This window comes from Rissa tridactyla, chromosome 4, assembly GCF_028500815.1.
Source record: "Rissa tridactyla isolate bRisTri1 chromosome 4, bRisTri1.patW.cur.20221130, whole genome shotgun sequence".
Lineage (NCBI taxonomy): Eukaryota > Metazoa > Chordata > Aves > Charadriiformes > Laridae > Rissa > Rissa tridactyla.
Window position 1 is genome coordinate 74,028,309 of NC_071469.1, and position 27,540 is coordinate 74,055,848.

Genomic DNA, 27,540 nt, shown 5'->3' on the forward strand with positions numbered 1-27,540 from the left:
TCTGCACCAAATCTGTCACCCACAGCCCCTCGCGAAGAAGAGGAAGAAATTCCTGTTGGGGCTGTCAGCCAGCGCCGAGAACAGATTATCCAGGGTTCAGCAGGTCTCCTGGGGAGTGAATGTCCCCTCCTGCGTTTATCGGTGGTGCTGGCAGCTCCTCATCTCTAAGCAAAATGTGAAAAAGAGAAGAGGTTGTTCCCAAATTCTGGCAGTGTCGGGCAGGAACCGCTGCCCGGCTCCTACCCTTTTGAGTGAGAGCTTTGCCAAAAGCGGGACAGCCCTGATTACTATCCTGGGCCACTAAATTGTAATTTATTTTGTCAAGATGTCAAGATTTTACTAATCCCCGGGCCAAAGACAACATCGTTACGGTGTGACATGGCAATGAAAAATGGCAGGGTGGCAGCAGGTACTTTGTCCCCACAGAACGAACTACCTACGCGACATCCCTGCTCCTCCTCGCAGTGTTATCATCTCCTGGGTCTCTTCAGACAGACCTCAGAGAGATCTTTTTCGGGGGGTGAAGGAGGATTAGGAGGGGGGAAGTGGCAACACTATGCCGCCAGTTTTTGCCTGCAAGATCCACATCTAAAGAGGTGCTGCGTTTTTAGGGGAGGTGGCTGCAGAGCTTGCCATTTCAGACGGAAAGGCAGCGAGCGAAGCGTTGGAGCTCTGGTTCGGCTGGTGAATGCCTTCCTGCATGTCCCCACGCCACCGGGTGCTGCCACAAGCTCCGCTTTAAAGCCCAGCTTTGTACCTTCTCCTCTTCGTGGAAGAACCTAAGTGGGGGGTGGGGGGTGATGGCATCTCAGATACCTTCACACAGACCGAGAGGGGATATAGTCCTCCTTCAGAAACCAGGTGTTCACAAGGGACAGGACCTCCTGCTTTTCCTTCTCCTTCATTTTCTTTAGAGTTCGCACGAGCTCCAGCCAGGAAATGTCTTTTTGAGACCGTTCCCCCTTTCCCCAGTGACTTGCATGTGCGGCTTGGAAAGAGTAAAGGGAAGAGCCTGGCTCTGGGAATAAGCTTCTGGGTTAAGGGGACTTCTGGGGCTAAGCCTGGGCTCCAGGCTGTCCCCCAGAAGGGAGCGGATCCGGTGGAGCTCTCCTGCGCCGGTGTCAGAGAGGGGCCAAGCTGGGCAGGCGTGACAGCAGGTGGCAATGTCTTATGATGGGGCTGTGTCCTGCAGACCTCTGCTCCCCCTCCTCGTGAGTCCTCCCGCTCTCCCGGCAGTCTTTGGTGGGATGGGAAGGTGAGCATTGCTTAACGGCCACCTTCAAGGTACCGCGATGTGGTCTGCACCCTGCTTTGGGCCAACAGAGGCAGCCCCCGGAGAGATTGCACCCAGTTTCTGTGAAATTGGGTCTCCAGGTGGGTGAAGGCTGGGGGTGAGATGCTGGAAAACATCCAGCTGACAACAAAGACAATGTCTTTCCTGTCGTGCCCTTCCTCCGGCTCACACACAGCCCTGGGTGTAGCCATACAACGACCGCGATGCCTTCATTTACAAGGATAACAAGGAAGCCTGAGAGCCCTACCAAGCCCCGCCAGACTCCAACAGGCTGATGCTCAGCCCGTCCCCGTCTCCTCCACCAACACGCACCAGACACAGCCCCGCTCCAGACCCGGCACCAGCGGACGTGGCAGAGCTGCTCCTCCCTGGAAATGTATTTGCATCTCATTTGTGGGGACGGAGCAAGGCTGGCGATTCCAGTCACCCCGTCTGGCCTTTATGAACTGCTTTGTTTTGCTTATCGTAGGGGGAACTTAATTATTCAAAGCTGGTGGGCATATTTATTTACAGGGGTAAATTAAACCATAAATTCAGACAAATGTATCTGCATCTCCGCTTGTGATGTATTTTTCCCTTTCTGCTTTATTGGTGCTTGGGCTCCAGGACACAAAGGTGGGTTGTTCAATCAACAGCAGCACGCAGGTCATCCCAATTAATTGGATTGCTCCGTTTATGCTGCTACTCCATCCAATTAAATGCAAGTGAGCGCAAGTGAGAGGCACGAGTAAGACGGGCGCGCAGAAAACCATATTCTAATGTGAAAGCTGTGATGAGAAAATGCAATCTACCCACCTGATGGGAATATCAATGCAAAACCTGGACCTATAATTTTTCTTTCTTCGTTTTGAGAGAGCCAGCAACAATTGCAGCTCATTAAAACAGACCATGTCCTGACAGCCGCGCGTAATGCCCGCGTCCCGCAAGAACCATCACCTAAACGCTTCGCCTTGCTGGCTTTGCTGTTTAGATGACGGGACTTGCGGGATGTTGGCATTATCACAGAGCTGCGTCTTCCTGCGTGGCTGGGAACGGGAGCCTGCAGCCAATCCTGGCCACCCCTTCTGCTTTTAAACCCAGCGTCATGGGAGAAAGAGCGAGGCGGGGTGGGGAAAAAGACCAAAAGACAAACCCAAAAGTGTCGGTTTGGATGAGACCTCTGGAGTTCATCTGGACCATCCGCCTGTTCAAAGCGGGGCCAACTTCAAAGCTAAATTCAGTGTGAAAGTTGGCTCAGGTGGCTCGGTGTTGAGCATCTCCAAGGCCAGAGATTTTAGAGCCTCTCTGGGCAGCCCGTTCCAACGCTGCCTTGTCAGGGCTCGGTCTGGAAGCCGTTCACAGCATCACAACAACATCTGGCTCTGCTTTCTGAACTGCTTTCTCAACGCAAAGTGTGTGCTGGCACGTGGGATGCGGTAAGTATCAGTAGGGAAGGTGACACCGTCATGCAAAGACAGTCCTTTTGCAAGGAAAAGAGATCAGAGAACATTCCCACCGGAGACAGCGTGAGAAGGAAGGCACTGCGGTATTTTAGTCTGAGTTTGGTGCCGCTTTTCTACGAGGCATTACCAGAGGAGGTCTTGACGAAGGAGCAACCCAAATGCTGTCCCGTTTGGGCTGGGTGTTTGGCACAGAGCTGAGGTTAGCTACGGTAGGGCAGCAGACACAACCGCGGCTCTGTTTCTCCACTGCTCAGTGAGGTCTGTATCCCTCTCCGGAGCCATCTCTCCCTCCCTCTGCTCCCTATGGAGAGAGCCAAAGGCAACAAGCTTCCTATCCCCGACACCTCTGATATGTGTGAAGACGGATGGGTTGAATGCAGGCCTAAAATATTTTACATTTTCACGGTAGTTTCACAGCCCTGGCATTATCAAATGATCTTTCAGTGTACTTGGAAGCAGGAGGAGAATAACTTGAGATGGATTCCGGCTTTTTTGTGTCTGTGTACTTGCAAACTGTCTCTGCCTACACATCTCGCAGGGCCTGTGCCTGTTTGGATGCGCGCACAGAGAACCGGTGCTCGTGTGGATGCTCCCTCTGCTCCATCCTTCCCGCGAAGCCTGGGGGCCGCTCAAAGCACCTCCCCACCCCGGGCAGGTTAAATCAAACCTGCCCTACGCACTGTTCTCCACTGCCCAGGCGAGTTAGGAACTGGAGGCTAGGAAACACGAGACGATTTTAAATTCTGAACAAAAGTAGGAGATTAAGGAAACCAGCTGGAAACCTCTATTTTGCTGATTCTGAAAGCAAAATGTGGGTCACAGATGTGCTTCCACAGACAGAAACTGGCTGGAGAAGAAAAAGACATTAGCAGTGCCCGGACTCTTTGATGATCAGAGGTAGACTTAGCTCCTAGGCATGGAGACAAGAAAGGAAGAAGAGACGAAGTAGGAATAAAAACATAATCAAGAGATTAGGAATGTGGAACTCAACCCACCCGTAAATTCGCCTTAAGGAACGATGAAAAAATGCAGTAACGAAAAAAGATGAAACCAACTGCTCCATCTTACTCCCTCTCCCTTCTCTTGCTGTCCTCATTGTTTTATTTTTTGCTGTCCAAGACACAGGAGGCCCCTTAAAGTACCTCCTCTCTTCCTCTGTCAGGTTTTTTCTCTGGGGAAGTGCTGTTTTCTACTGTTCCTTTGCAGTAGCTATGAAATCCTTCCTAAGGACGGGCTGCCTTTAGAGGCAAAAGAAGCAAAGCTGTGCAGGGAAGGCCATCCCCGTTAGGCAGGAGAGCAGAAAGCAACGTGCTCCTGCCCACCTTTGATAGGGGAGAAGAGCTATTGCTCCCTTCTTGTTTAGGCCAATACAAAATATTATATCTATTTTCGGTGGAATTAATGATAGACTAATAAGAGCCACGCTGCTAGCTCTCGCAGGCTGTGGATTAGCCCGTGACTTGGTCTCCCAGGGGCTGTAACAGAAGGCCTGTTGTTTGAGTCATTTAAAAAAACCCCGGGTAAAGCAGTGGAAGAGCAATGTAGGACAACGGCAGCACTGACTCGGGGAAGCCCAAGTGGAAGCCCAATTCCTTAGAAATGGCCAGGCAGTGCGGGGGGATGGGGGGCAGAGGGGGGCTTCTAAAAACCATTCAGGGCGTTCAGGGGTGGCTCCGGGGATGAAGGGAAGAGCCTGGGCCACTCCTGAAAGTCCCACCTGCACTGGCTACGACAGGACCTGGTCGCTTGGTGCCTTGGGGCTTTGTGACATAGAGTCACAGAACCATAGAATGGTTTGGGTTGGAAGGGACCTTAAAGCCCACCCAGTGCCACCCCCTGCCCTGGGCAGGGACACCTCCCACCACACCACGTTGCTCCAAGCCCCGTCCAGCCTGGCCTTGAACCCCTCCAGGGATGGGGCAGCCACAGCTTCTCTGGGCAACCTGGGCCAGGGGCTCACCACCCTCACAGCAAACAATTTCTGCCTCAGATCTCACCTAAATCTCCCCTCTTTCCGTGTAAACCCGCTCGCCCTTGTCCCATGGCTCCCCTCCCTGCTCCAGAGTCCCTCCCCAGCTTTCCTGGAGCCCCTTTAGGGCCTGGCAGGGGCTGGAAGGTCTCCCCGGAGCCTTCTCTTCTCCAGGCTGAACCCCCCCAGCTCTCTCAGCCTGTCCTCCCAGCAGAGGGGCTCCAGCCCTCCCAGCATCTCCGGGGCCTCCTCTGGCCCTGCTCCAACAGCTCCGTCTCCAACAGCTCCGTTGTCCTTCCCGTGCTGAGGCCCCAGAGCCGCAGGCAGTGCTCCATGTGCTGAGCAGCCACGGACTGCGACCTCGGAATCCTGCAGCAAATGTCCCTGCGGCTTAACGCCGAGAGAGGCCTGAAATAGGTGCGATGCCAGCACAGCTCACTGCCCCTCACTCGTCTTTCAAAGTTTGGGGAACTTCAGGTTCAGTTCTTGTCTGGACTTTATTTTTCTCAGCCCTAACAAAAGCACGTTTTGTAGTTGCTAGTGTTTTAAATCCAATATCAGTGTCAACAAATAAGTCCTTTCCCGGGGAGGCGGGAATAGAAAACTGACTCAAATCTTTCGCTCATGCAGAAGAAAACAACCCCAAAGTATTGAAGGATTAAATGAAAAATATGCCTCTTTTCGCTGCGTGTCCACTGGGCGTGAATAAGTGCCGACTGAGCTCTCACTTGCATCACCATCTGCTGCGATGGCACCAGGGCCTTGAGGTGCAGCGGGGACGCGATGCAGTGCCCTGCCCTGTGACAGCATCTCTGCTCCTGGCAACGCAACCACCAGAGGCTCCTAAACGGCAGCAGGTCCGTAAACCAGAAGGACTTTGTTATCTTCGGCTTCACCATCTGACCTCGCCCAGGGGAGCCAAGTGTCCAGCCCCAGCACGATTCGCAGCGTGGCGGCACAGCCCATCCCATCCCTGCCAAGGAGCGTCTCGCATCCTCCTCCACATACCAGAGATTTCGTTAAAGACGCCGAAATTCCTTTTTCTGGGCTGCAACCACACGTTGATGTTGCTGTGAACGCCACGGCACAGAGCCTCTTCAGCCGATGCCTAGAAACGGCTCGTGGTTTCAGAGCTCTGGCTGATGAATTGCCCAGCAGCTGGTCACACTGGGAGGGCTACGCTTATTATTTTCAACTGCTATCTTGCATGGAAGGAAAATCAAAATACTTTCCTCAAGGTAATTGGCTCTAAAACAATTGAAGAATTTTTTCCACAAGGTTGTAATGCAATTAGGACTGCATTTTATATGATTTATATCTCTCTGAAGGTATGCTTTTGCCATCAGACCCTTCTTTTGTGAAAAAAAAAAAAAAAAGAAAAGAAAAAAGAAATTGCTGGCAAGAGAAGGCTGATTTTGTTATTACAGGCAAAGAAATATAGATTAAACATGGATGTCCTCCTAGTAGTGATTAAAAGGCAGCATAATGTCAGGATCGTCACTGAGATGTAGAGGCTCGTGGTGAGAAATGGTTGGGTAGGACGCTGTGACACCAACCCCACATCTGCAGGTTTCCCATTTGGTTTTCGGTCAACGCCAAGTGATGTGTCATCCCTCGCCTTCTGCTGCAGCACCGCAAGAGCAGACATAATCCTGTCCTCCCTAACTGCCCTGCCAGCTGGGATGGGAGGAGCTGGTGCAGGCTGGGGACGAGCAGGCCCACCGTCAACCATCAGCCGCGTCGGTGCTTGGGTCTGTGTTTTGATAGATATCCCGGAAAACTCTAACCAGAGATGCCAGACAGTCCAAGCACGCAATAACAACTCCAGAAGTGCATGAGTCAGCTGGTGGACTTGTTGACATGGGATAGTGTGGAAGCCAAAAGCACGAATGTGGCATTCCCCTGTCGCCATCCGGGGAAGCCTCTGCTTCCCCAGCTACAGAAAGGTCCTGGGGTATAACTGGGAAAGGTATCATAGAATCAAAGAATCATAGAACTATAGGGTTGGAAGGGACCTCTGGAGATCATCCCGTCCAATCCCCTGCCAGAGCAGGGTCACCCACAGCAGGTGGCACAGGAACGCGTCCAGGCGGGGTTGGAATGTCTCTAGAGATGGAGACTCCACCACCTCTCTGGGCAGCCTGTGCCAGGGCTCTGCCACCCTCACAGGAAAGAAGTTCCTCCTCGTGTTTAGGTGGAACTTCCTATGGTCAAGTTTGTGCCCGTTCCCCCTTGTCCTGTCGCCGGGCACCACTGAAAAGAGCCTGGCCCCATCCTCCTGACACCCACCCTTTAAGTGTTTATAAGCGTTAATGAGATCCCCCCTCAGTCGTCTTTTTTCCAGACTGAAGAGACCCAAATCCCTCAGCCTTTCTTCATCAGAGAGGTGTTCCAGTCCCCTCATCACCTTGGTAGCCCTTTGCTGTCCCCTCTCCAGCAGTTCCCTCTCCTTCTTGAACTGGGGAGCCCAGAACTGGACACAGCACTCCAGATGCAGCCTCCCCAGGGCCATGGCAGAGGAGGAGGATGACCTCCCTCCACCTGCTGGCCACACTCTTCTTGATGCCCCCCAGGATGCCACTGGCCTTCTTGGCCACAAGGGCCCATTGCTGGCTCGTGGTCACCCTGTTGTCCACCAGGACTCCCACGTCTCTTTCCACAGAGCTGCTCTCCAGCAGCTCAGCCCCAACCTGTACTGGTGTAGGGGGTTATTCCTCCCCAGGTGCAGCACCCTACACTTGCCTTTGTTGAATTTCATAAGGTTCCTCTCCGTCCAACTCTCCAGCCTGTCCAGGTCTCTCTGTATGGCAGATCACTCAGTGCGTGCTTGTTCCTCTTGCTTATACTCAACCACGTTTTACTCGCTACTGCCCAAGACACAGTACAGGGCCAGGGGGACATTTTGCCTGACAGCTGCTGCGACTGAAATTGTGGAATGAAAAGCTTTAGCCTCCTTGCCCTAGGTGGAGGCAAACGGATTGGATGGATTATCATTAGGAATGGGTCCGAACAGAAACTGGGGAAGCACTCAATGTTTCTTCAGAGATGGGTAGATGCCCTGTCCTTGTGACGGGATGAACCAAAGCCATGGATTCAGACAACCGCCATCAAAAAAAAAAGAATCTGGATGTGGTCCCTAATGGCAGAGATGTCACCGACCATGTTATGAGAATAACGCAATGCCGTTGTAAAAGCCAAGAGGCCCCTCACCCTTGGCTGCAATCCAGCTGCTTATCAGTGCAGTGCAGCACTGTCGGAGAAGCAAGCCCAGGAGCTGTACTGCGGTACAAAGCAAGGTGCTCACACCCTTCTGTCATCCATCAGGCAAATGAGGACGCCGTCAGCCACCTCCACGGGTTGGTCTGCCTCTGCTCACTAGACCTGTGTTTGTACAAACCGACCCTTGGGAGCGGTTTGGGAACCTGGCCTTGGGGACACGGACCTGACCCCAGACTGGCCCGAGGGGACATGAATGTCCTGCCTGATCCCTTCTGCCCCGCAGCAGCCTGTGACACAACACGCGCCCCAGGCTGTAAGCACAACCCTGTCCAGATCCACCACTGTGAGGCCACTAACTTTAGTTAAAACTTTAACGAGCCCGAATGCAGCTTCTTAACACAAAAGACTATAAACGGGGATACTCACTATTGGGCCGAGTCATTAAGTTGATATTCCCGGGACCGGTTGAAGCATTCTTGGATACCAGAGTCTGCCCAGAGTCTCATCATAGCTGACAGCAGCTCTGGAGAGAAGGGCTCTGTGTCCTCCATCCGACTCACGACATCGCAGACCATCTTGGCATCAGCCTGCGGAGGAAAGGAACAAGCGGTCACACAGACGCTCCCGGCAGAACAGGGAGCCAGAGATTTCAGAAACGGTTCGCCGAAGCGTCAGGAGCAAAGAGGCTGCGTTTCTTGGGATGGGGCTTTAGGATCCACACCGTATGACCCAGCAGAAAGGGCAAAAAGTAGGACGGAGCAAGGAGGCCGGACGGAAAGGGGTTATTTATTTGTGCAGTTCACCTCGTGTCAACACATGTTTCTGCTCAGCAGACAAACCGGTCAGCACTGCCCGTGTGCCAAGCTTCTGGGGAACAGAAGGAAATTCATCCATGTGCAAGTATATTTTAAACGGTTAGGAAAGTGATGCCTATCCTGCAACGACACCCGGTTTCACCGAGAGCGTAAGTAAGTAGGGGCTGTAAGTAAGTAGGGAGTGTAAGTAAGTGAAGTAGGGGCTGTTTGTAGCAGAAGGGACGTCAGAAAGGCTCCAGAAACATATATATTTCTTTTTTCTCGGGTGCTGATTTATTGCTTTTCTTGTTCTTTGCTGGGAGCCCCCACCCAGAGGGGCTAATTCATGCCAACGCAGACCCCCTCGGCTGGGTGTCCTGCTTTGTGATTCGGAGGGAGAGGCATCTCCGGTGGGGGTTCGGGGGATGGCAGGGAGGGCAGGGCCAGCTGGACGCTCTCACATGGAATCTTTTTTTTTTTTTTTTTCCTTTTTGGTGAGAAAAATGTGATTGGCTGGAACAGCAGCTTTTCCTGGAGGATTGTGTTCGGACACAACTCCAGTCCGGAAGATGCCTCAGATTTAGGATGGGAACGTCTAGACAGCCTTGGAATAGCTGAGTTCAGCCCTACCGGAATAGCCCACAGTGGCCAATGCCTCGCTCATCTGCGAAGCCACACACCCAAATTCATGACCCCCCCCTTCGCTTGCTTTGCAGTAAGCGAATCTCCCACCCCCTCCACCCCAGACTCCTGAAACCCCAGGGGTGTTGGCTAATCTGCCGAGTTTTCCTTTCATTGCTTTGAAAATTTTGGGAAAGTCTCATATTTCTACCAGCTGAAGCCAAACCACTTCTTAATTGCTATAATTAATTGGAAAAGAGGAGCTCTTATTCCTTCTGTGTGCTTAGAGCAAACTAGTGAAGACAACCTCCTTGCTTTATTACCTTCTCTTTGCTAGATCGAACCCATCCTTGGACAAACACAGGTGGAAGTCTTCACCTTCCAGGGTGTTTGGTCTACATCAGCAAACGCTGCCCACAAACACAAGTCTCGCAAAGGGGAGTGCGGGCGGTGCCCATGCTCTGCTGTCCCCGTCCCATGGACCAACAAGCCCTGTCCATCACAACGACCCGTCTCGGGAGCACAAAGTCCCCACAGCTGGGCGTGCAGGTGCTGGGGAGCCTGTGCATCGCCGCTGGAGGAGCTCCCACATCCTTCCTGGCTTCAACAGGCTCTGTCCTGTTCCCCTGCCCCTCAGGTGCTGCCAGTGCTCCTCTCTGATGCTGGGATTCAGCAGCGGTGATGGGAGCAGCCCAACTGCTGAATGGGACGCCCTCCTTGGGGACCACCTGAGCACTGGGGACAAGGTGTCACAGGTTTTTTGGCAAAGCAAGCAGATTATTTCTTGGGTTGTGGGTACAAATAAAAGTGGAGGAGCGCCAACACTGAAGAGCACCACAATAACCTACTTGTATGGGTGGGAATGACAAGCTGCATGACATGGCCTGCACAGAATCACCGAATGGTTTGGGTTGGAAGGGACCTTAAAGCCCACCCAGTGCCACCCCCTGCCCTGGGCAGGGACACCTCCCACCACACCACGTTGCTCCAAGCCCCGTCCAGCCTGGCCTTGAACCCCTCCAGGGATGGGGCAGCCACAGCTTCTCTGGGCAACCTGGGCCAGGGGCTCACCACCCTCACAGCAAACAATTTCTGCCTCAGATCTCACCTAAATCTCCCCTCTTGCAGTGTAAAACCCTTCCCCCTCGTCCCATGGCTCCCCTCCCTGATCCAGAGTCCCTCCCCAGCTTTCCTGGAGCCCCTTTAGGGCCTGGCAGGGGCTGGAAGGTCTCCCCGGAGCCTTCTCTTCTCCAGGCTGAACCCCCCCAGCTCTCTCAGCCTGTCCTCCCAGCAGAGGGGCTCCAGCCCTCCCAGCATCTCCGGGGCCTCCTCTGGCCCCGCTCCAACAGCTCCGTGTCCTTCTGCTGTTGGTGCCCCAGCGCTGGAGGCAGCACTGCAGGGGGGTCTCACCAGGGCAGGGCAGAGGACCATGGCATTTTTTTTTGAATGCTGAAATTGTTGAAAAATCACAGGGCACCAAACTGTGAGCCCGGGAGACTGAAGCTGCTGGAGATTTCAAGACTCAGAGAAAGCCTCAGGCCCCCTGAACATCCAGTTTTTACAGGCTGCAGAAATCTCAGTACCGTATGGAGACACCATCCCATAAAACTTAATGGGGAGGAGTTTCTACACTTTTAAGACTTTACGAACATAAAGTCCTTCTTACAGGATACTTAACTTCACATTTTAGTGCCCAGGAATGCTCCCAGCCCTCTGTACAGGCTCTGCTCGTTTTTGAGAAATAGTATTGGTGACTCACACCTCAAAGCCAAGACAAACGAAGAACCTTGAAGAGCTCAGTTAATTTCAAAAGCTTGTTTTCTGCCCCGGAGTGCTTCGTGAGCTCAGTGAATATTCATAAATCATCAGTATGGTTTGCCTGCCCTGCTGGAGCTGTAATTCTACTCTTTTCATAGACTCTAAATAACACAAAACCTGCTAACGGCTGGTCCGCTTGGGGCTGCGGTCTGGCATGGGTGCTGCAGAAAAAGCATCAGTGCTTGCAGTCAGGTAAGAGGAAGGTCTTCTCTGTGTTATCTTGACTACTTGGGGCAGGGGATAATAGGTGTAAGTCACCGATCTGTCCATCTCTCTGTGATGGCGAAGCACATTGGAAGCTCTCCAGCTGTTGCGGGCAGGGTCTGGACTTCCTCGGAGCTTTGCGGATTGAGCTGCAGGTTGCTTTCTGCAAAGCATCAGAGGGAACGGCACGGCCGTCACATTTCCTGCGCCGGCAAAGACCTGCCTCACCTTCTCCGCGACCGAGACTGGTGTTCGTCCCCCGTGATTTAAGACCCGAGGCAAGAGGGTTTGAGCAGAAGACACAGATGAACAACGACGATGCGGCATCCCTGGCTGTGGTTATGGGGTCTGCCTGGGCCAGGAGCGGGGCTGAGCTCGTGGGGCAGGGGGTCATTGTGGGAGATGCTCCTCTGCCGTCCCCGGAGGTCCCTTCTGGGGACGGGACAGGTTGCCCTCCCGCGGTGCAGGGCAGGCCAGAGGCGACAGAGGCTGGAGCAGCTCGTAGGAAAGCTAATTGCTCCCGCTGAACGGTATATAAAAATATTCCGGACTTAGTTTTTTATTTCGCAGAGTGGACCACTGAACCCTCAATTTTACAGGCCCAGAAAAAGTAGGTGAAATGAGTATTTTTAAAAATATCCCTCCCCCCTGCCAAGGATGAAGCCCCTCTGTCAAGGAGCATGGGGCCATCCAGGCGTTCAGGCATTTGTTAGATGATTTAACGAGCAATTAAGGCTCCAAGAAGAGCAGATACCCCTTTCTTTTCTCACTCCCCAGGCTGCGTCTCAAGCTGGGAATGACATTAAAATCTCCAGCCCCCCCTGGGCCCAGCAGGTGGGTTTTTAAATACTGCCTGATTGACTTTTCCCTTCCCGCCTCCCCCGGGTCTGGCGCTCCCGCTCCTCCCGAGGTGAGCGGAGCCGAGCCTCCTGCCACGCTCTGCCTCGCCACCCAAGCCAGCAATTAAACAAAGCAAAACAAACCAGACCCACCAGCTCCCCCCCTCCCTGCCCTGGCTCCCCCCCACCTTGCGGTTCCCATCCCACGGGGTTTTCGTTAATGAATATCACGGTGGTATTTCAGCTGCCTCGGGAGCTAAAAATAGGCGGCGCTCTGCCCCTGGGATTGCTGGAAGGAGCCACAAAATGGTGCAGGGATGCTTCCCTTCTCGCCTCTGCCTTTCCCCAGCTGCTCTGTCTCCCGTCCCCTTGGTACAAGTTGGCTGGAGGGGGGCAAGGGGTTGGGCTGGTCTCCTTCAGGCCGGTTCTTACCTGGGAGGAGCATCCCAGCCCATCCGCGCGTCCCACCGACGCTTCCCAACCGCTTCGTGTTTTCCATAGTGGGTCAAACCCTAACCCCCCCAGCTGCTTGCCTTTGGGTTGTCGGGTACCGAGAGTGGGATTTGTCCAGCTCTGTGTCACTCCTGAGCGCCGAACGTGTCCCCCTGCAGCGGGACAACTGGAGCTGGGCTTGGGGCAAGAGCTGAGCTCAGAAACCCTGGGATGCTAAACCATGCCTCCAGCTAAAAGACCAAATAACCTTTGGTTAAAGAACAACCCCCCCCACCGCCAGCCGGGGAATGGAGAGGGCTCTGCAGGGCCAAGGCAGGCTGGGGTTTTACACCACAGTGAAATCCATGGGCAGCTCACCGAATCATAGAATCATCGAATTGCCCGGGGTTGGAAGGGACCTTTCAGATCATCTAGTCCAACCACCAACCTAAAAACTGACAAAAACCCCCGTCACTAAACCCTACCGCTTAAGCAAATAATCACATTGTGGTCACTCTTTTAATGCTGAACAAGAAGCCTGTAAACTTGGCGGGACGTCAGCGTGTCGCCTTCCGAACCCTGGGCTGTGCGTCTACCTTTGCACCAGACACACCGTATAAATCCAGTTCGTAAGGGGGATGCGTTTCCTCACTAACCTGGGCATAACCGCAGCTATTTAATTAATGTCTCCCATATGTCACTGTCACCAAGCACACAGGCTGCGCTCGGCAAGCAGACTTGTGACTTTGCTTGCGACGGCCGCATCGTCCGATTAATTTGTTACCTTGCTGGAAGGGAGAGGGGCTCTTCCTCGCAGCCTGACATTACTGCCACTCATCTTGGTCTCTGCAAGCTAGTTATTTTTCATCACGCAGATAGAGATCACCCCTAACGATTCGCTCCTCACCACCGGCCACAGTCTTGTGCTCACGAAGGGACCAGCAGAGCTGCTCCTGCCCTGCCTGCCACCCACAGCGCGGGAATCCGGTCCCCGTCTCTCTGCACATCCCAGGATAAACCCTGGCTCTAGACATTAACTAAGGGACTCTTTTCCTTTTTTTTTTTTTCTTTTTTCAAAAAGGATTAGTTTTCTGGAAGGGGGGAGTTTAAGGGAAAGGCAAAGCCTTACGTGAACTGCGTGGTACAAATCTGCCCCAGAGCCGCGCTGGCTGACACCCACAGGAGAGCTGACCCAGCCCGTCGTATTGTACCCTGCTTTCCTTTCGGTGGACTAAATCCCAGAAAATATCATTGTTTTTTTTTGCTGTTATTTACTCTGATTAATCACACTTGTCACTCAGCCTATCTCAAAGGTTAACAGTGGGGCAGTTCCCCTCGGTGGCTGGTTGTGTGTGCCCAAAGCTGCACCTCGGAACATTTCAGAAAAATCCACGCGGGTAGGGGGGGGAAAGTCGCGCGTGGCATTTTGCTGGGGGCGTGAGACAAATCCGTACTAGTCACCAGCAAGCCAGTCCTGCAGTGCCTAGTGTGCAGCTGCGGAGAGCAGTGGCCGTCGCCAGCCAGGAACCTGGTGGGGGGGAAACTGGTGTCCTGAAAGAATCCACAAAGGATGTCCCTGGAGGGGGACCTTCTCGGGGGACTCAGATCCTGGCCTCAGGTACGTGCCGTTGCTACTTCAGCGAGAAACAAGGTCCCGTAAGTTGGGGGCAGAGCATGGCTCGTAAACTGTAAACGTCCTCCTCCAGCATCTCAGAAATCTGCGCCCAGCTTCACAGCCGAAGTGTGGCTGCTTCACAGCCAACGCCGGTTATTTTCACAGCATTTGCAGCCTGAATGAATTCTGGAAACAAAGCAGAGCGGGTGAATACGCCTCTTCCAGAGGCATCCAGGGCCCAGCTCCAAGTCCACAGGAGTTTTTGTAGACGCCGAAGAACTAGCTACACGTATGACTCTCCCCCTCGCTCACCCTCTCTTTCTCACACATCCGTGGTTTGGAGCTGACCTCTGAATCTGGGGAAATCTGCCTGGCATCAAGCAGCTTCCACCTTCTCCCTTCCTCCTCCACCCTTCCACCCACCTTCAGAACATTTACCTGCGGCCTCCTGCTTCTGCTTGGCATTTGGCTTGCTGGGCATGCAGTCTGAGGGACCCTGGAAGGCACCGAGCTAGTTAAAAAACCCTCCCGTGACTTAGTCAAACCCATCCCTTTGGAGAACACGGCGAGGTGGGCACCCAAACTCCATCCCCTCTGTCTGCGCTTGTTAGCGGCGGATCTGGAAAGCTCCCGCGGTCTGGGAAAGAGGGATTTACGCCCGAGCAAAGCTCAGCGTTATCGCCCTCTAGCAATTTGCATCCCACAGCAAAGCCAAGCCTAACAAATTAAGTCAGGGATGGTTGGCTTTCCACAGGGTCACGCTGGCCGTCTCCTACCCTGCTCGTGCAAAAGGGCTCACAGCAAGGCTGGCTGACTTGGGTACCACGCCAACGGGCTGCCGTCCGTCTGCGGGCAGACAGGCTGTTTGCGGCAGAAAACATGACCCAACAGCCACGGTGATGTGCGGATCCCTGCTCCCGAGGCTGTGCTGCCCGGCTGGCAATTAGCAAAGCCCTGGTTTTCATACCCTTCTGGAGCCAAGATGGTCCCATCACCTCTGGCTGCCTCGGCCAAACAACTTCTGTGTGCCTGGTTCTTGGTCTAGGATCTCTATCCTCAAACCTCGTTACTGCTGTGTTTTCTGTCTGCTGCTTCCTATTTGGGGAGACGTTGAGCAGGACTGATATTACAGATTATTACGGCTCTAAAGCAGGCCAGTTGCGTTCTGTCTGGCACTACTTTTATTCCTACCCATTCTGTACAACGCTGCAGCCCAGCAAATAAAATTTGCTAGCTCTTATGTGGGTATAAGCTTCTTTTCCCCTCCTGCAACACCCACACAATAATATTCCCTGTTTGCTTGGACTACTGACTGTCCGGCGATCCAGGGACTGGATAACGCCTGGACTAAGACCTTGGGCTGCCAGTTGGCCACCACCACTGTAAGAGTTCCTACAGCCCTACGTCCTGTAGGAAATAGCGCGTCACTCACCAGAGATGGGGGTGAAATAACCCCACCGCCCAACAACGCAGAACTCAAGCTGCAAGAGGGATGCCCCTGAAGGGCAAGTCATTTCCCAAATTTGCTTTGTTCTAGGAAGCCTGTTCTTGAGGAGCTCAGAAGGGCTCCTGAGCTGGGCGAGACAAACACAGTGGAGAGCTGACCTGATTTTTCCAAGCAAGGATGGGGAAGGCAGAAAGCATGTGTTAAATGGTCTCAAAATAAGTCCTGGCCTATCCCAGCCACAACAGAAGGTGAGAAAAGGGCGCTACATCTGCCCCAGTCACTTCTAATTCAAGAAGATGGCATCCCCGAGGGACCGAGAGCCGCCGCAGCCTCCGCCGGGGTCCCGCCGAGGGGAAGGGCTGGGTGCGGGACCTGCCAGCCCAAACGCCATCCCTCACTGGCGGCTTTGCAGGCCGCGCGGGCACAGGCAGCGCTGCCCACCAGGGAGGGGACGAGGGGCAGTCACAGATGGGGGACATTAGCCGCATGGCTTCACGCTTCGCAGGGAAGGGCTGGGGACGCGTCAAGGCGAGAGAACAAAATCCTCGCAGCCGACCGCCCTCCTCCTCTCTGTAAAATCCTCTCTGCTGGGTGAAAGTCCATAAAATGGGAGTGTTTGTGTGGCAGTAAATGGCGGGGACGTGCCTGACATCCCACAACGATTGCAGCGGGGAAGCTGCAGCGGCTCCGGGCATTTGTAAAATAAATGGCTATTTTACAGCCAGGGAAAAGCAGATAGCTGAGGACGAGCTGGGTGGGAGTGATGGCGATTCTCCGGGATCCCGCTCCGGGTTTGGGAACTCCCGACGGCTTTAGCCTGCGCATCTTCCACTCTTCAAACGTCTTGAAGAGTTTCCACATCAAAACCCCTCCGGGCGGCAGGGCAGAGGGAACGCGGTTTCCTTCCAAGCTTTCCCACCACAATGGGGTAAAACGGGCTTTGTCTTTGGGAGAGAAATGGAAACCAGCCCCTACGGTGGGAGTATTCCCAGGACAAAGCCAGATTTTTTTTTTTTTTAACCTCTCTGGCTAAATGCCGCTCGTGTATCATGATTTATAGGGCAGCGCCTTCCTGCTGGGAAGCCGTGCAGCGCTGGAACCTGGTAATTAGTTTAATGCTCAGAGCTTGATGCTGAACGGTGGGTGCTAATCTCCACTCTGCAATTAATCTAGCAGATTTAGCAGTGCCTCGCATGATGAAGGACTAAGGCTGGGGGTTACAGTCCCCGAAGAAAGCAGCGGCGCTTCAATCGGAAAGAGCCTTGCTGCATTTTATGGTACTATTTTACACGGTCATCTGTGTTGAAGATCTATGTTTAGAAGACAAGGTGGAAAGGAAAAAAAATCCCCCCGCCCCAATCTTGCTAAATTTCAGCTCCCTGTTGCCTATTCTCTTCTCTGGAGCCTATAACGGGGATATCTGGGTAGGGATTTCTTACTGCTCTCCGCTGAAACAGCTCCAGCAGTTGGTGGGTTTGGTGTCCATACCCAAGGCTTCTGCCTGGCAAGGTGTCTCAAAATTAAGTCTTGCACTGCTGGTGTGAGGGCAGGTGTCAGCAGCCAAATAACACTGGATTTTCCACTTGGCGGCAGAACCGAAAAATGAGGCGGTGTGAAAAATCAGCTCGGATCAAACACGTTCCCCCGCGTTCTTCTGTGGGCCCAAAATCCCCTGAAAAAATTCATTTCACATCCAGCCAAAGCACTTGCCTCGAGCCCTACCGAAATATTTTCGGTTGTTCCGAGTTATCTGGGGGCTCAGTATTATTATTTTAAATGGAGGTCCGTTTTCAAACAACAATTTTGTTTCCGAACGAAAAGTTGGGAAAATCATAGAATCATAGAATTGCCAGGGTTTGAAGGGACCTTAAAGACCATCTAGTTCCAACCCCTCTGCCCTGGGCAGGGACACCTCCCACCAGACCAGGTTGCTCAGAGCCCCATCCAGCCTGGCCTTGAACACCTCCAGGGATGGGGCTTCCACCACCTCTCTGGGCAACCTGTTCCAGTGTCTCACCAGCCTCACGGGGAAGAACTTCTTCCTAACGTCCAGTCGGAATCGTCCCATCTCTAGTTTTAATCCAAACGAATGAAAACAGATCACTTTGCCCTTTCAGGAATGCAAAATCCTTTTGAAAAATTCTCCAAATTTTCACACAGTTTCCTTTTAGCCACGGCTACCTGTAGATTTTGACTGGATTTTACAAATGGTTTTGGTTTCTTTTAGAGTGTGTTTTTCAGCAAATTCATCAAACATTTCTGTCCAGGTCTAGTAATAAGCACAACAAGAACTTTCTTCTCAGGAGTCCTTCATTCATTGCTTATTTGCTGTTTTAATTTGCATTCTCACCACCTCAAATTTTCTGGTTTTCAGTCCTGTACTCTTTCACCAAATGTCTTCCAGGATGACCACAGCTGTCCGCATGGACAAAGGGGTTTTCCTTCAGTTTGACTTGGACTTTACAGGAACAAATCAGAGTATGTGAAGTCTAAGACCTAAATGGTCAGGATACAGGTACTCAGGGCAAGAGGAATCACAGAATCATTTTGGTTGGAAGAGATCTTTCAGATCATGGAGTCCAACCATCAACCCAACACTGCCAAGTTCACCACTACCCCACGTCCCTCAGCACCACGTCTGCCCGGCTTTTAAACACCTCCAGGGACGGTAGTTCCACCTCTTCCCTGGGCAGCCTGTTCCAAGGCTTGACAACCCTTTCCGTGATGACATTTTTCCTAATCTCCATCCTAAACCTCCCCTGGTGCAACTTGAGGCTGTTTCCCCTTGTCCCATCGCTTGTTCCTTGGGAGAAGAGACCGACCCCCCCTGGCTACACCCTCCTTTCAGGGAGTTGCAGAGAGCGAGAAGGTCTCCCCTCAGCCTCCTCTTCTCCAGGCTGAACACCCCCAGCTCCCTCAGCCGCTCCTCACAGGACTTGTGCTCCAGACCCCTCACCAGCTCCGTTGCCCTTCTCTGGACACGCTCCAGCCCCTCAGTGTCTTTCTTGGCCCAAAATTGGACACGGGACATGCTGGCACCGGGGTTTAAGAGCTGTCTAACTAACAGGGCATCGCATCAGGCAGCGAGGACACTTTAGGAACCGAGTTTCTTCTGCAAACATAAGCAAGTTTCCCTTATTTGTTTAATGGAGGAGGACTCTGGGAAGAGGGCCCTCGGAAAAGGCGGCAGCGCTTTGCTTTCCCCAGCCTTCCCTATGGCACATCGGTACTTTCTGGGGAACTTCTATAAAAGGAGACGACGGAAGCGTGCAAATGGAAGCGTGCAAACCCGCGGGTCTTTTGGGGTTGTCTCTGGCCACGGTTCCCAGCGCAGACACTCAGTAAAGCCGCCCGAGCAATGCCGGGCACTCACCGTCTTCGCCTCCACTGGTTTGAGAACTTCTGGCTTGCTGGTCTGCGGCTGCGCACAACCAGCCACCGAGCCGCGGGGTGACCCCGGAGGCTTCTGCCGTCTCAAGAGGCGTCTTACTAACGCCGTGACGGGGATGGGCCGAAAGGAGACGCGATGCATTGAGTGGCTAGCACTCCATGAACGCTAGGCTGGCTGGCAAAGTTTTGCCCGTGACTTATTACTACGACAACCTTCATTTAGCTTCCCTCCCCCTTCTTAATTTCCTGCGAAGCCTCCTCTGCAGGGGGGAGCGGGGTTTCTCAGAGGCGGAGGAGAGTTCGGCCGAGGTCCCGCTGGGAGTGGAAGCTGCCTCCGGCGGGGCGGAGGCTGGGAAGCGGCCGGTCCAGGCGTCTGCGGCCGCTCAGAAGCAGCCCCGGAGTTCAGAGCAGATAAAACCACGAATTTGTCGCTAAATCTCTCCCGTGCTGCTGTATCTCCAGTGAAATAATCAAGACTCGGGTGCTTGTAACAGGCTCGGAGAAGCTCCTCCTTTGATCAGCGGGGATTACGGAGACCAACCCCAGCAAGTTGCTCCTCACCGGAGCTGAGGCCCTTTGCACACTAACAGATTTGCTTATATATTGTTTCAGGTTGCTGCAGAGACAAACTTTTCCTTGTATTTTCCTTACAACAGGGTCAAGGCAGTTCCCCATCCCTTTGGTGCAGGAGGGGGAATGTGGTGGGTTGGGTGTGAGCATTGCCCTGCCCGGGGAAGCTGTTCTGGGGGCGATGAACGGGAACTTTCTTTTATTAACTGCTCTTTCCAGAGAGAGTGGACAAATGGGACCTCAGGTGCAGCATTAGATGATAGGATAGTCCGTAAAATAAGAGGCTGGCAGAGAAATATCTTTATAATGGCTTAACAAGGGTAGGCAGAAATAGGCTGGGGGCCCGGAAGAAATCTTTGATGCCGTCGCGTGTATTTATTATTTATTCTTCTGGCACAAATATAGCATCAAAGAATGTCAAAAAACCAAAAAGCCCATAACCCGCTGTAGCTGGATTAGTCCTACATCTCCGTAACCATGGCATCACGTAGTATTGACAAGGAAAATCAGCAACAATGGGGGGGGGAAAAAGCGCCGGGCGTCGATGACACTTGCGAGGATGAGGCAGACGTCCTCGCTTCGGTGAGGGTGTACCAGAAGGGAGAAGAAAATCTGTGAGCATCTTGCTAGCCTGGGCATCTGTGAGGCTCGGCTCTGGTGGAAAACGCCACGAAACAGCAAAATTGCTCCCTTGTGTGTAATCCTACGTGAGACATATGGGGAGTATAGGGTGGAATTCCCCCCTCCCCCCCCTTAAAACATTTTGCTGCCATCGCAGAGCCACACAAAAAACGGCGGGGATGGCGTCGCTCCGTTGTGGAGGATGGAAATAGCTGTGATATCCCGAGCAGCGTGCTCGAACCTCTCCGTGGCGGTGACCCGGCAGCGTTCACCGGCCCGTCCCATTCCAGACTTCTCCTTCCTTCCCCTCGCCCCGCGCCAGCCTCCCTGGCTCTGCCGCAGCCGGGAGCCCTCCTGGGGGCTGCAGGCAGCAGAGCACCGTGGTGGCACGAGCAACAAGGCACAGCCTTAATGCCGTACTGACCATTTTTTGGGGAAATAACAAGATACTCCTTTTTTTTTTTTTTTTTTGGCTTTTATGGAATGCTTTTGCTGGCATGGAAATATTTCAAGTACCAGCAGGGGATTAGGGAGCTTCTTTTAATCAGCTTTTGGTTTTGGTTTTTTTTTACGTCTTTGCAGAAGCAGGAGTAAAAGCCTACTCCGAAACGTTCTCCCCGGAGGCAGCGGGATTTGGTGGTGTCCCGCAGTGAGGATAAGGGGAACGGAAGGGGCAGCCCCTCGCCACCTCCCAAAGCCGCCTTGCAGAAGGGGTCAGCCGGATTCGGGGCAGGAGGAGCTGGAGGGCTCCGGGGAGCAAACCTCAGCCTGGGGGTCTGCTGATGCTGCCCCTCACTCGCCCTGCGACGAATTGCCAATAAAACCTTGGGAGCAGAGACTTTCACGGTCACCTGAGGGAGGGTCTGGCAATCTGATTTCCTCTCAAATAAGCAGACGGGGCCGATAGCCACCACGTACATCTCGGCAGCCGTCCCCCCGTGGCACGGCCGGTGAGAAGTGAGAAGCCCCGCGGAAGGGGAACGCCTGCCGCCCTGAGCCCCTCTCCCCTTTTCCCTGCTCTTCTTGCCCTCCCTCTGCCCAGCGCTGCTGCGGCTCAGCCCCAGGCGCAGCCCTGCCTGCCCAGCTCTCTCCACAGATGCCATTTCCCTCGCAGCCCGTTCAGCCTGCGGTGCATTGCAAAAAAACATTAAAAAAAAAAATAAAAATATATCCCCGGTGGAGCGAGCGATGCCAGGAAGACGCTCGCCTGCCCTCCACCTCCCAGGGCTACTTTCTGCCTTGGCTACGAGCCCGCTGCATCTTTGTGCGGTCAATAAAAATAACCCAAAAGTACTCGGGAGCAGACAGAGCAATCCCAGAGACTCCAAACATCTAAGGGGCTTTGTTTCCAAGGCAACATCTTGTCTCCTAGCTGCAAAAGGCCACGGGAATGAAGGCAGCCTATGGAAAATGAATAGCTCAATGACAACAACAACAACAACAACAACAACCAACAACAAAAAAACTGCTGGGGAGCGTATGGGGAAGGGAGGGGAGAAAGGGGTGTCTTGGGCTGGGGAGGGGGGGGACAGGAAAGAGCGGAGCTGAGCAAGCCAGGGCTCGCTGCACCCAGCACAGGGACAGGGGGGCAATTTATCTCATGAGAAGCAGGGTCCTGCCCCCATTGAAATGCATAGCACCGCTTCCACCGACTTAATGGGAGCAGGGGAGCTCGCACAAATCAGCTATTCTTTTCTTTCCAACCCCCCCCACCCCGCCTTTTTTTTTTTTTTTTAAGCTACAGTGTTTGAAGATTCGAGCTAGTTAAAAATAATCCATTGTCGAAGGCAGAGCCTTCCTGGGTCCCAGGAGCTTTGCAGCCAGGGCTGTAGCGCGCTGTTGATTGGAACCAGCCCCGGTTCCCACCGCCGAGCTGCCTCCGTCCATCCCTCCATCCCTCCATCCCTCCACCCCGCAGGGCAGCGAGGCAGGAGGTGCCAGAGCACGGGAGCATCCCTCCGGCTCTCCCCATTAAGACAGAAAAAACAGGTTTTCACTCTTTTTTTTTTCCTCTTTTTTTTTTTTTTTTTAGGTTTCCAGAGCTGTGCATTATGTGAATATCTGTCTGCAAGCCAAGCTGCAGAACCAGGCTTTTTCGCTACGTCTGCAAGGATGGTTTTGCTATCCACAGCCCCGATAGCAGAAGACTTGAGGCTTCAGGACACCGAAGACCCCTCTGCCCTCCACGTCCCACCGGTGCCACCCGTGGCCCCCGTCTGAGAGCACCCTCCCTCCAAGAGGGCAGGCGGGCCGGTCGGTGGGTCCACCGCGCTGCTCCTCAACGCGCAGGTCGCCCTCAGCGAAGGGGCTGACGCAGTGGGGTGCCCCCCCCGAGATCATTCACGGGATTGATAACACGCTGGGAGGGGAGAGGCTGCCCAGCGCCAGCCCTGCTCTTGCCGTTCCTCTCACTCCCGTCCCACGGGAACGCCTAAAAGCTCAGGATCAGATGCCAAGTGAGCTGCCGGAGCTTTTCCTCTGTGTCCCAGGAGGCGGTATGGATGCCCTGGGAATGTGACAGGCGTTGGGTTAGCAGCTTCTCCGGAGCTGGCTCCTTGGCAACACAACTGACACGGAGCTCCATCATGCCAGGAGCGGGCTCCTGACACAGGGCGGAGAGGAGACGGGAGCCCGGGTGTTTCCCTGGGGTGGCCAGAAGGGCCGGGGGACATCGGTGTGCTGGTCTCTGCCCTGGGCTGGAGCCAACCTGGGGCCCGCGTTCCCCTTCTCCTTTTCCTCAGAGACTCTTTGGGACGATGAACAACTCGGCCATCGATGTCCTCCTGCCTGACGTTAAAACATTTCATTTAACTAATGTCTTTCCTTTGAACCTCCTCTCGATCGATACCGTGTGAGCGAGAGGTTTGCAGAGGGAGAGCTGCTGGGAAATGCTCCCCTCACACTTGTGGGTTGTTTTTTTTTTCACACCCTCTGCTGTGGGCAGAGCAAACCCATCCACACGGCGGAACGGCCGCTATCTATTATTCATCTTGGTATGCCCGGCAGAGCCCTAGTTTTGAGATTGATGAGGTTTGCTTCTCGCTCCCCCCGCCTCCTTCAAATGGTTTTAAGGTAGCTGAACTCCAGGGAATTCCTCTGAAATTGTCCCAGCAGAGCCAGGCTGGAATTTGCTCCCCCCACCCCCCCTCCCCACCCGCCGTCGAGTGCGCTGGGCACCCAGATGGAGGGCTGCCTCTGCCCCCCAGCCCGTGGGGCAGCCCAGCAGCCCCGGCCGCTGTCACTGCAGCTTCCCCAGCCCCACGAGGCAGCCGTAGGCAGCGCCGCCTCGTCACCCTCCCTCGATGTGCAAGGAGATGCTGCCGCTGCTGTGGAGCACGGAGGTGGGGGGAACGGGACATGATCTGTAGGAAAATCTGGGGACCACCAGGCTTGACGTGTCCCCCTGCTCCCCCTCTTCCTAGGGGACTCTCAGCGGGGGCAAGGCTGGATGACTGGGAGCTCCTGGAGCATGGGGATGGACCGGCAGGGATGAGACGTGAACTTAAGAATCCGGAAAGCGTGGGACTTGGATGTTTGCATCAAAACCAGTGAAGCCATTTTACCCTCTTAGCCCCAGTTCTTACTTCTCACAAGTACCCGCCATGTGTATCGCATGCTGGATAATTTTCTGCCCTAAACTTGTTTGTAGTGCTCCTGGATCACCTTCCACAGCCATAGCTTTCACCCTGACACGGCTGAACTTCACTTCTATGTGAAACGATTCCCACAGACCACATCAAGTTTTCACTTGCAAAAAACACACTTTAAAAGTGCTCAGCCCCACTTCAACATAGAATTGTGGAATGGTTTGAGTTGGAAGGGACCTTAAAGCCCACCCAGTGCCACCCCCTGCCCTGGGCAGGGACACCTCCCACCACACCACGTTGCTCCAAGCCCCGTCCAGCCTGGCCTTGAACCCCTCCAGGGATGGGGCAGCCACAGCTTCTCTGGGCAGCCTGGGCCAGGGGCTCACCACCCATATATCGTGTGGTTTGTGCCACCCTCTGTACAACCGGCTCTCAAAATAGCCCATAATTTTAATACAGGGGTTGGGATCGTCCAAAGCACTGGGTATTGACCTAACCTGTTTCACACCGAGCTCAGCTGTAGATCGTTATCCCCAGGGAACAATGAATGTTCCTGAAAATCCCGTCACTTGGACTGAACAACAGAGAAAATAGACTTTGCAGGATATATTATCATTGGCTTGTTAAAAATTCTCACCTAGACGTCTTTAAAGATCTATCTGCTCAGGTCATTAACGGCATCTGCATGGACAGTCTTGTCATTATGTCTGAATGAATAAACAGTATTGATTTATAACGTAATAAATGTACAGAATAAATCAGACCTAAAGTATAGCCAGCCGGGTAATCAGCTACCTCTTCAGAGCATTTGCTGGCTGATTTCTTGTGTTGTTTTTGTTTTCCAAGAGGCGTGAGCAGGAGACGATACGGCTGTTGCCCTCGGTCCCAACACGACCAGATGCTGAGCACCCGTCGAGAGCCCGGGGCACCCCAACCCCTTCTTAAAAACCTGCCTGCCCCATTCATTTTCTGTGCCACCCTTCTGCTTCAGATGGCTGGGCTCCCTTGCTCTCGACACACACACACGCACACACAGCGGCTGGCTTCCAGACCCACAGCTCGGGGACAGACGATACGTCCTCACATCTCCTCCGCAGACCAACATTGTCAAGCTTTCGACTTCCCTTTGAGCCGCGATCTTCAGAGCAACAGGTCAAGCTGGAAACGCATTTCCAGCCCCCGTTTGCCTACCAGAGGAAAGCTCTCCGTGGCTCTTCGCTGCTCCTCGCGAGCCCCAGCGTTCGGTAAGGAGGCCATTGATGGAGCACCGGTATGTTCTTTACTCCCTGCCAAAGCCCCGCTCCCTCCCGTTCGGCTCAACAAGAAGCGAAGCCCTGGTGCTGCCAAGTGGACTTTCAGCTGCCAGAGGAAAAGGAGCTCATCCAAGGAGTGAAAGAGCCGTGGTGCTGGGCTCCCTTCCCAGCTCAAACCCCACACGTGCAAAACCCAACGGCCGGGTCCGTTGGCTCCGAGCAGCTCCTGCTCTGCCCATCCCGGACTCCACCGATCCCCATCCACAGTCCTGCTGCCTCAGTCACGCTGCACCAGAAAATTGCCATGTTGATCCCTCTCAAGGCACGCCACAGAATCACAGAATGGTTCGGGTTGGAAGGGACCTTAAAGCCCACCCAGTGCCACCCCCTGCCCTGGGCAGGGACACCTCCCACCACACCACGTTGCTCCAAGCCCCGTCCAGCCTGGCCTTGAACCCCTCCAGGGATGGGGCAGCCACAGCTTCTCTGGGCAACCTGGGCCAGGGGCTCACCGCCCTCACCATGGCCTGGACTCCTCAGTCCTTTATTATTATTTATTTTAAGTTCCTTTACACAATGCCAGCTTCCTATCTCTCTCCCCTCCATATCTCCCACCCGGAGGAGAAAAGCCTCACGCTGTGCTTTTCACGTCCCTCAGCCCGTCAGCGGGCAGCACCTTTGAAGTCATCTTTTGTTTTTTTGCCTCCGTTCCAAACTCCGCTTGGTCAGAAAGGAGAGAAGCCTGCTGGTTTTCCATATAAATACTCCAAGCATGGCATGGGCCGCTCTCCCGTAACGATGCTCGTGTCACCGGCTCCCACCCTGCACCGATTTCCACCAGACGAGGACGGGGTTTGCTTTGCGGCGCATCCCAATCCGCTTCTCCGGGACATTCTTCCATCTCTTCATTTTTAGCGCTGGCATTAAATATTTAGAGCATAAAATGACTAATTTGCCTCTCTGCAGCCGCTACGTTTTGAGGCCATTTGGGAATCGCTGAAGTTATTTGCCACCTACAGCCCAGTGAGTTTAATAAAGAGACCGTACGTTTCCGTAGTGCTTCTAACTTTGTGCAAAAATTGACTATTTACCGCGCAAACGGCCGGCAGGCAGCCGCCGGCAGGGTTAAACCACGCGTAGCAGTTTCGGATGGGCGGTGGAAACGCTGCTTTGCCAAATGAATAACACCAAGTTATCTGTTTCATCTGGAGCCGCTCCAGCGCTTTTGGCGTTTCTAAAGCTCACGGAGACCGCAAAGAGTATTTAAGGAGGCAAAAAAGCAATCTGCACGCTTTGGAGGCCGGCCCCGGCGCCGCTGTCAGTGCTCTCGGGCCCGGCAAAGGTCGCTCAGCTGCCCCGGGGTGGCATCTCTCCTGCCAACGCTCAGCCCTCCCACTGAAGGGAAAAGCAGCCAGCCCCGCGGTGGGGAAGATGCTGTGTGCTCAGCATCCCTGCATCCCTCCTCCGACACCCTCCTGCCTTGCTGGAAAGCCTGCCTGAGTGATCTGTCCTCACTCATCCTGGCTTGGCCGGCGTCGCTGGAGGAGAGGGCAGCCCGGTGTGAAACCTGGTGGTCCAGGCTGGTGCGGGGAGGCAGGGAACGGTGCCGTGGCGGGGAGAGCGCGGCCGAGCCGGAAGGCAGCCCAGCCCCAGGCACCACAAACACACACGGGGCTGGTCCTCGTCAGCGGCTGCGATGGTGCCGCATCCCCGAGGAGTCATCCCTGCTCCTGATGGACCTTTGGCTGCTGAACACGCTGGCAGGGTTACCTGTCCTGGTTTGAGCCACACAGGATTGATTTCTCTTCTAATGCCTGGGAAAACGACCTGGGAAAAGGCTCTGGTGCCTGAATTGGTGACAATATTTACTTTATCGCCAGCTCTGGGGTGCGGGTTTCAAGGTCTCAGTGTTTTCGAGGTGCGGGGACGAGGAAGAGCGAGACCCGGGCATTGCCCCAAGCTGCCAACAGGGTTATTTCATACCATGAACGGCACATTCAGTATAAATTAGGAAGTTTGCTGAGGAGTTCTCTCTCTCTCTCTCTCCCCTCCTCCCCTGATGGCTGCCATCCTGAGCACTCCTCGCCCCGGTGCCGCAGCCCTGAGCCCTTCCCTTCCTCCCGCAGCCGCAGCGCTCGCAGGGTCCCACATTGGCTGTCCCTGCGGGGAGTGCACGGCTTCTGCTGGGGAACGGGCTGGGAATAGTCCTCGTGTGGTTTATATTGGTATCGGGATCAGTACTGGTTCTTTAGTGTTATTCATGTTAATTATTTAGTCTTATTCTATTAAATCTGTTTATATTTCAGCCCTCGTGTTTCCCTGCTTTTTCCCAACTCCCCTTCCCAGGTGGGGAGGGGTCACTAGGCGACAGAATAATTGTCTAAACAACACGAAATTGTTGCAGGTTCCTCAAACCATAACACTA

General features: G+C 53.9%; 1 protein-coding gene across 2 annotated transcripts in view; it reads right to left on the reverse strand.

Annotated features, from left to right (window-relative positions):
• The window catches only part of GNAO1 (G protein subunit alpha o1), a 161,021-nt gene that overhangs the window by 44,528 nt on the left and 88,953 nt on the right, over positions 1-27,540 (reverse strand). For both annotated transcript variants that reach the window (XM_054199008.1, XM_054199007.1), the window contains exon 4: positions 8,351-8,511. In XM_054199008.1, the coding sequence (XP_054054983.1) occupies positions 8,351-8,511 (161 nt within the window). The remainder of the gene's footprint in view (positions 1-8,350; positions 8,512-27,540) is intronic.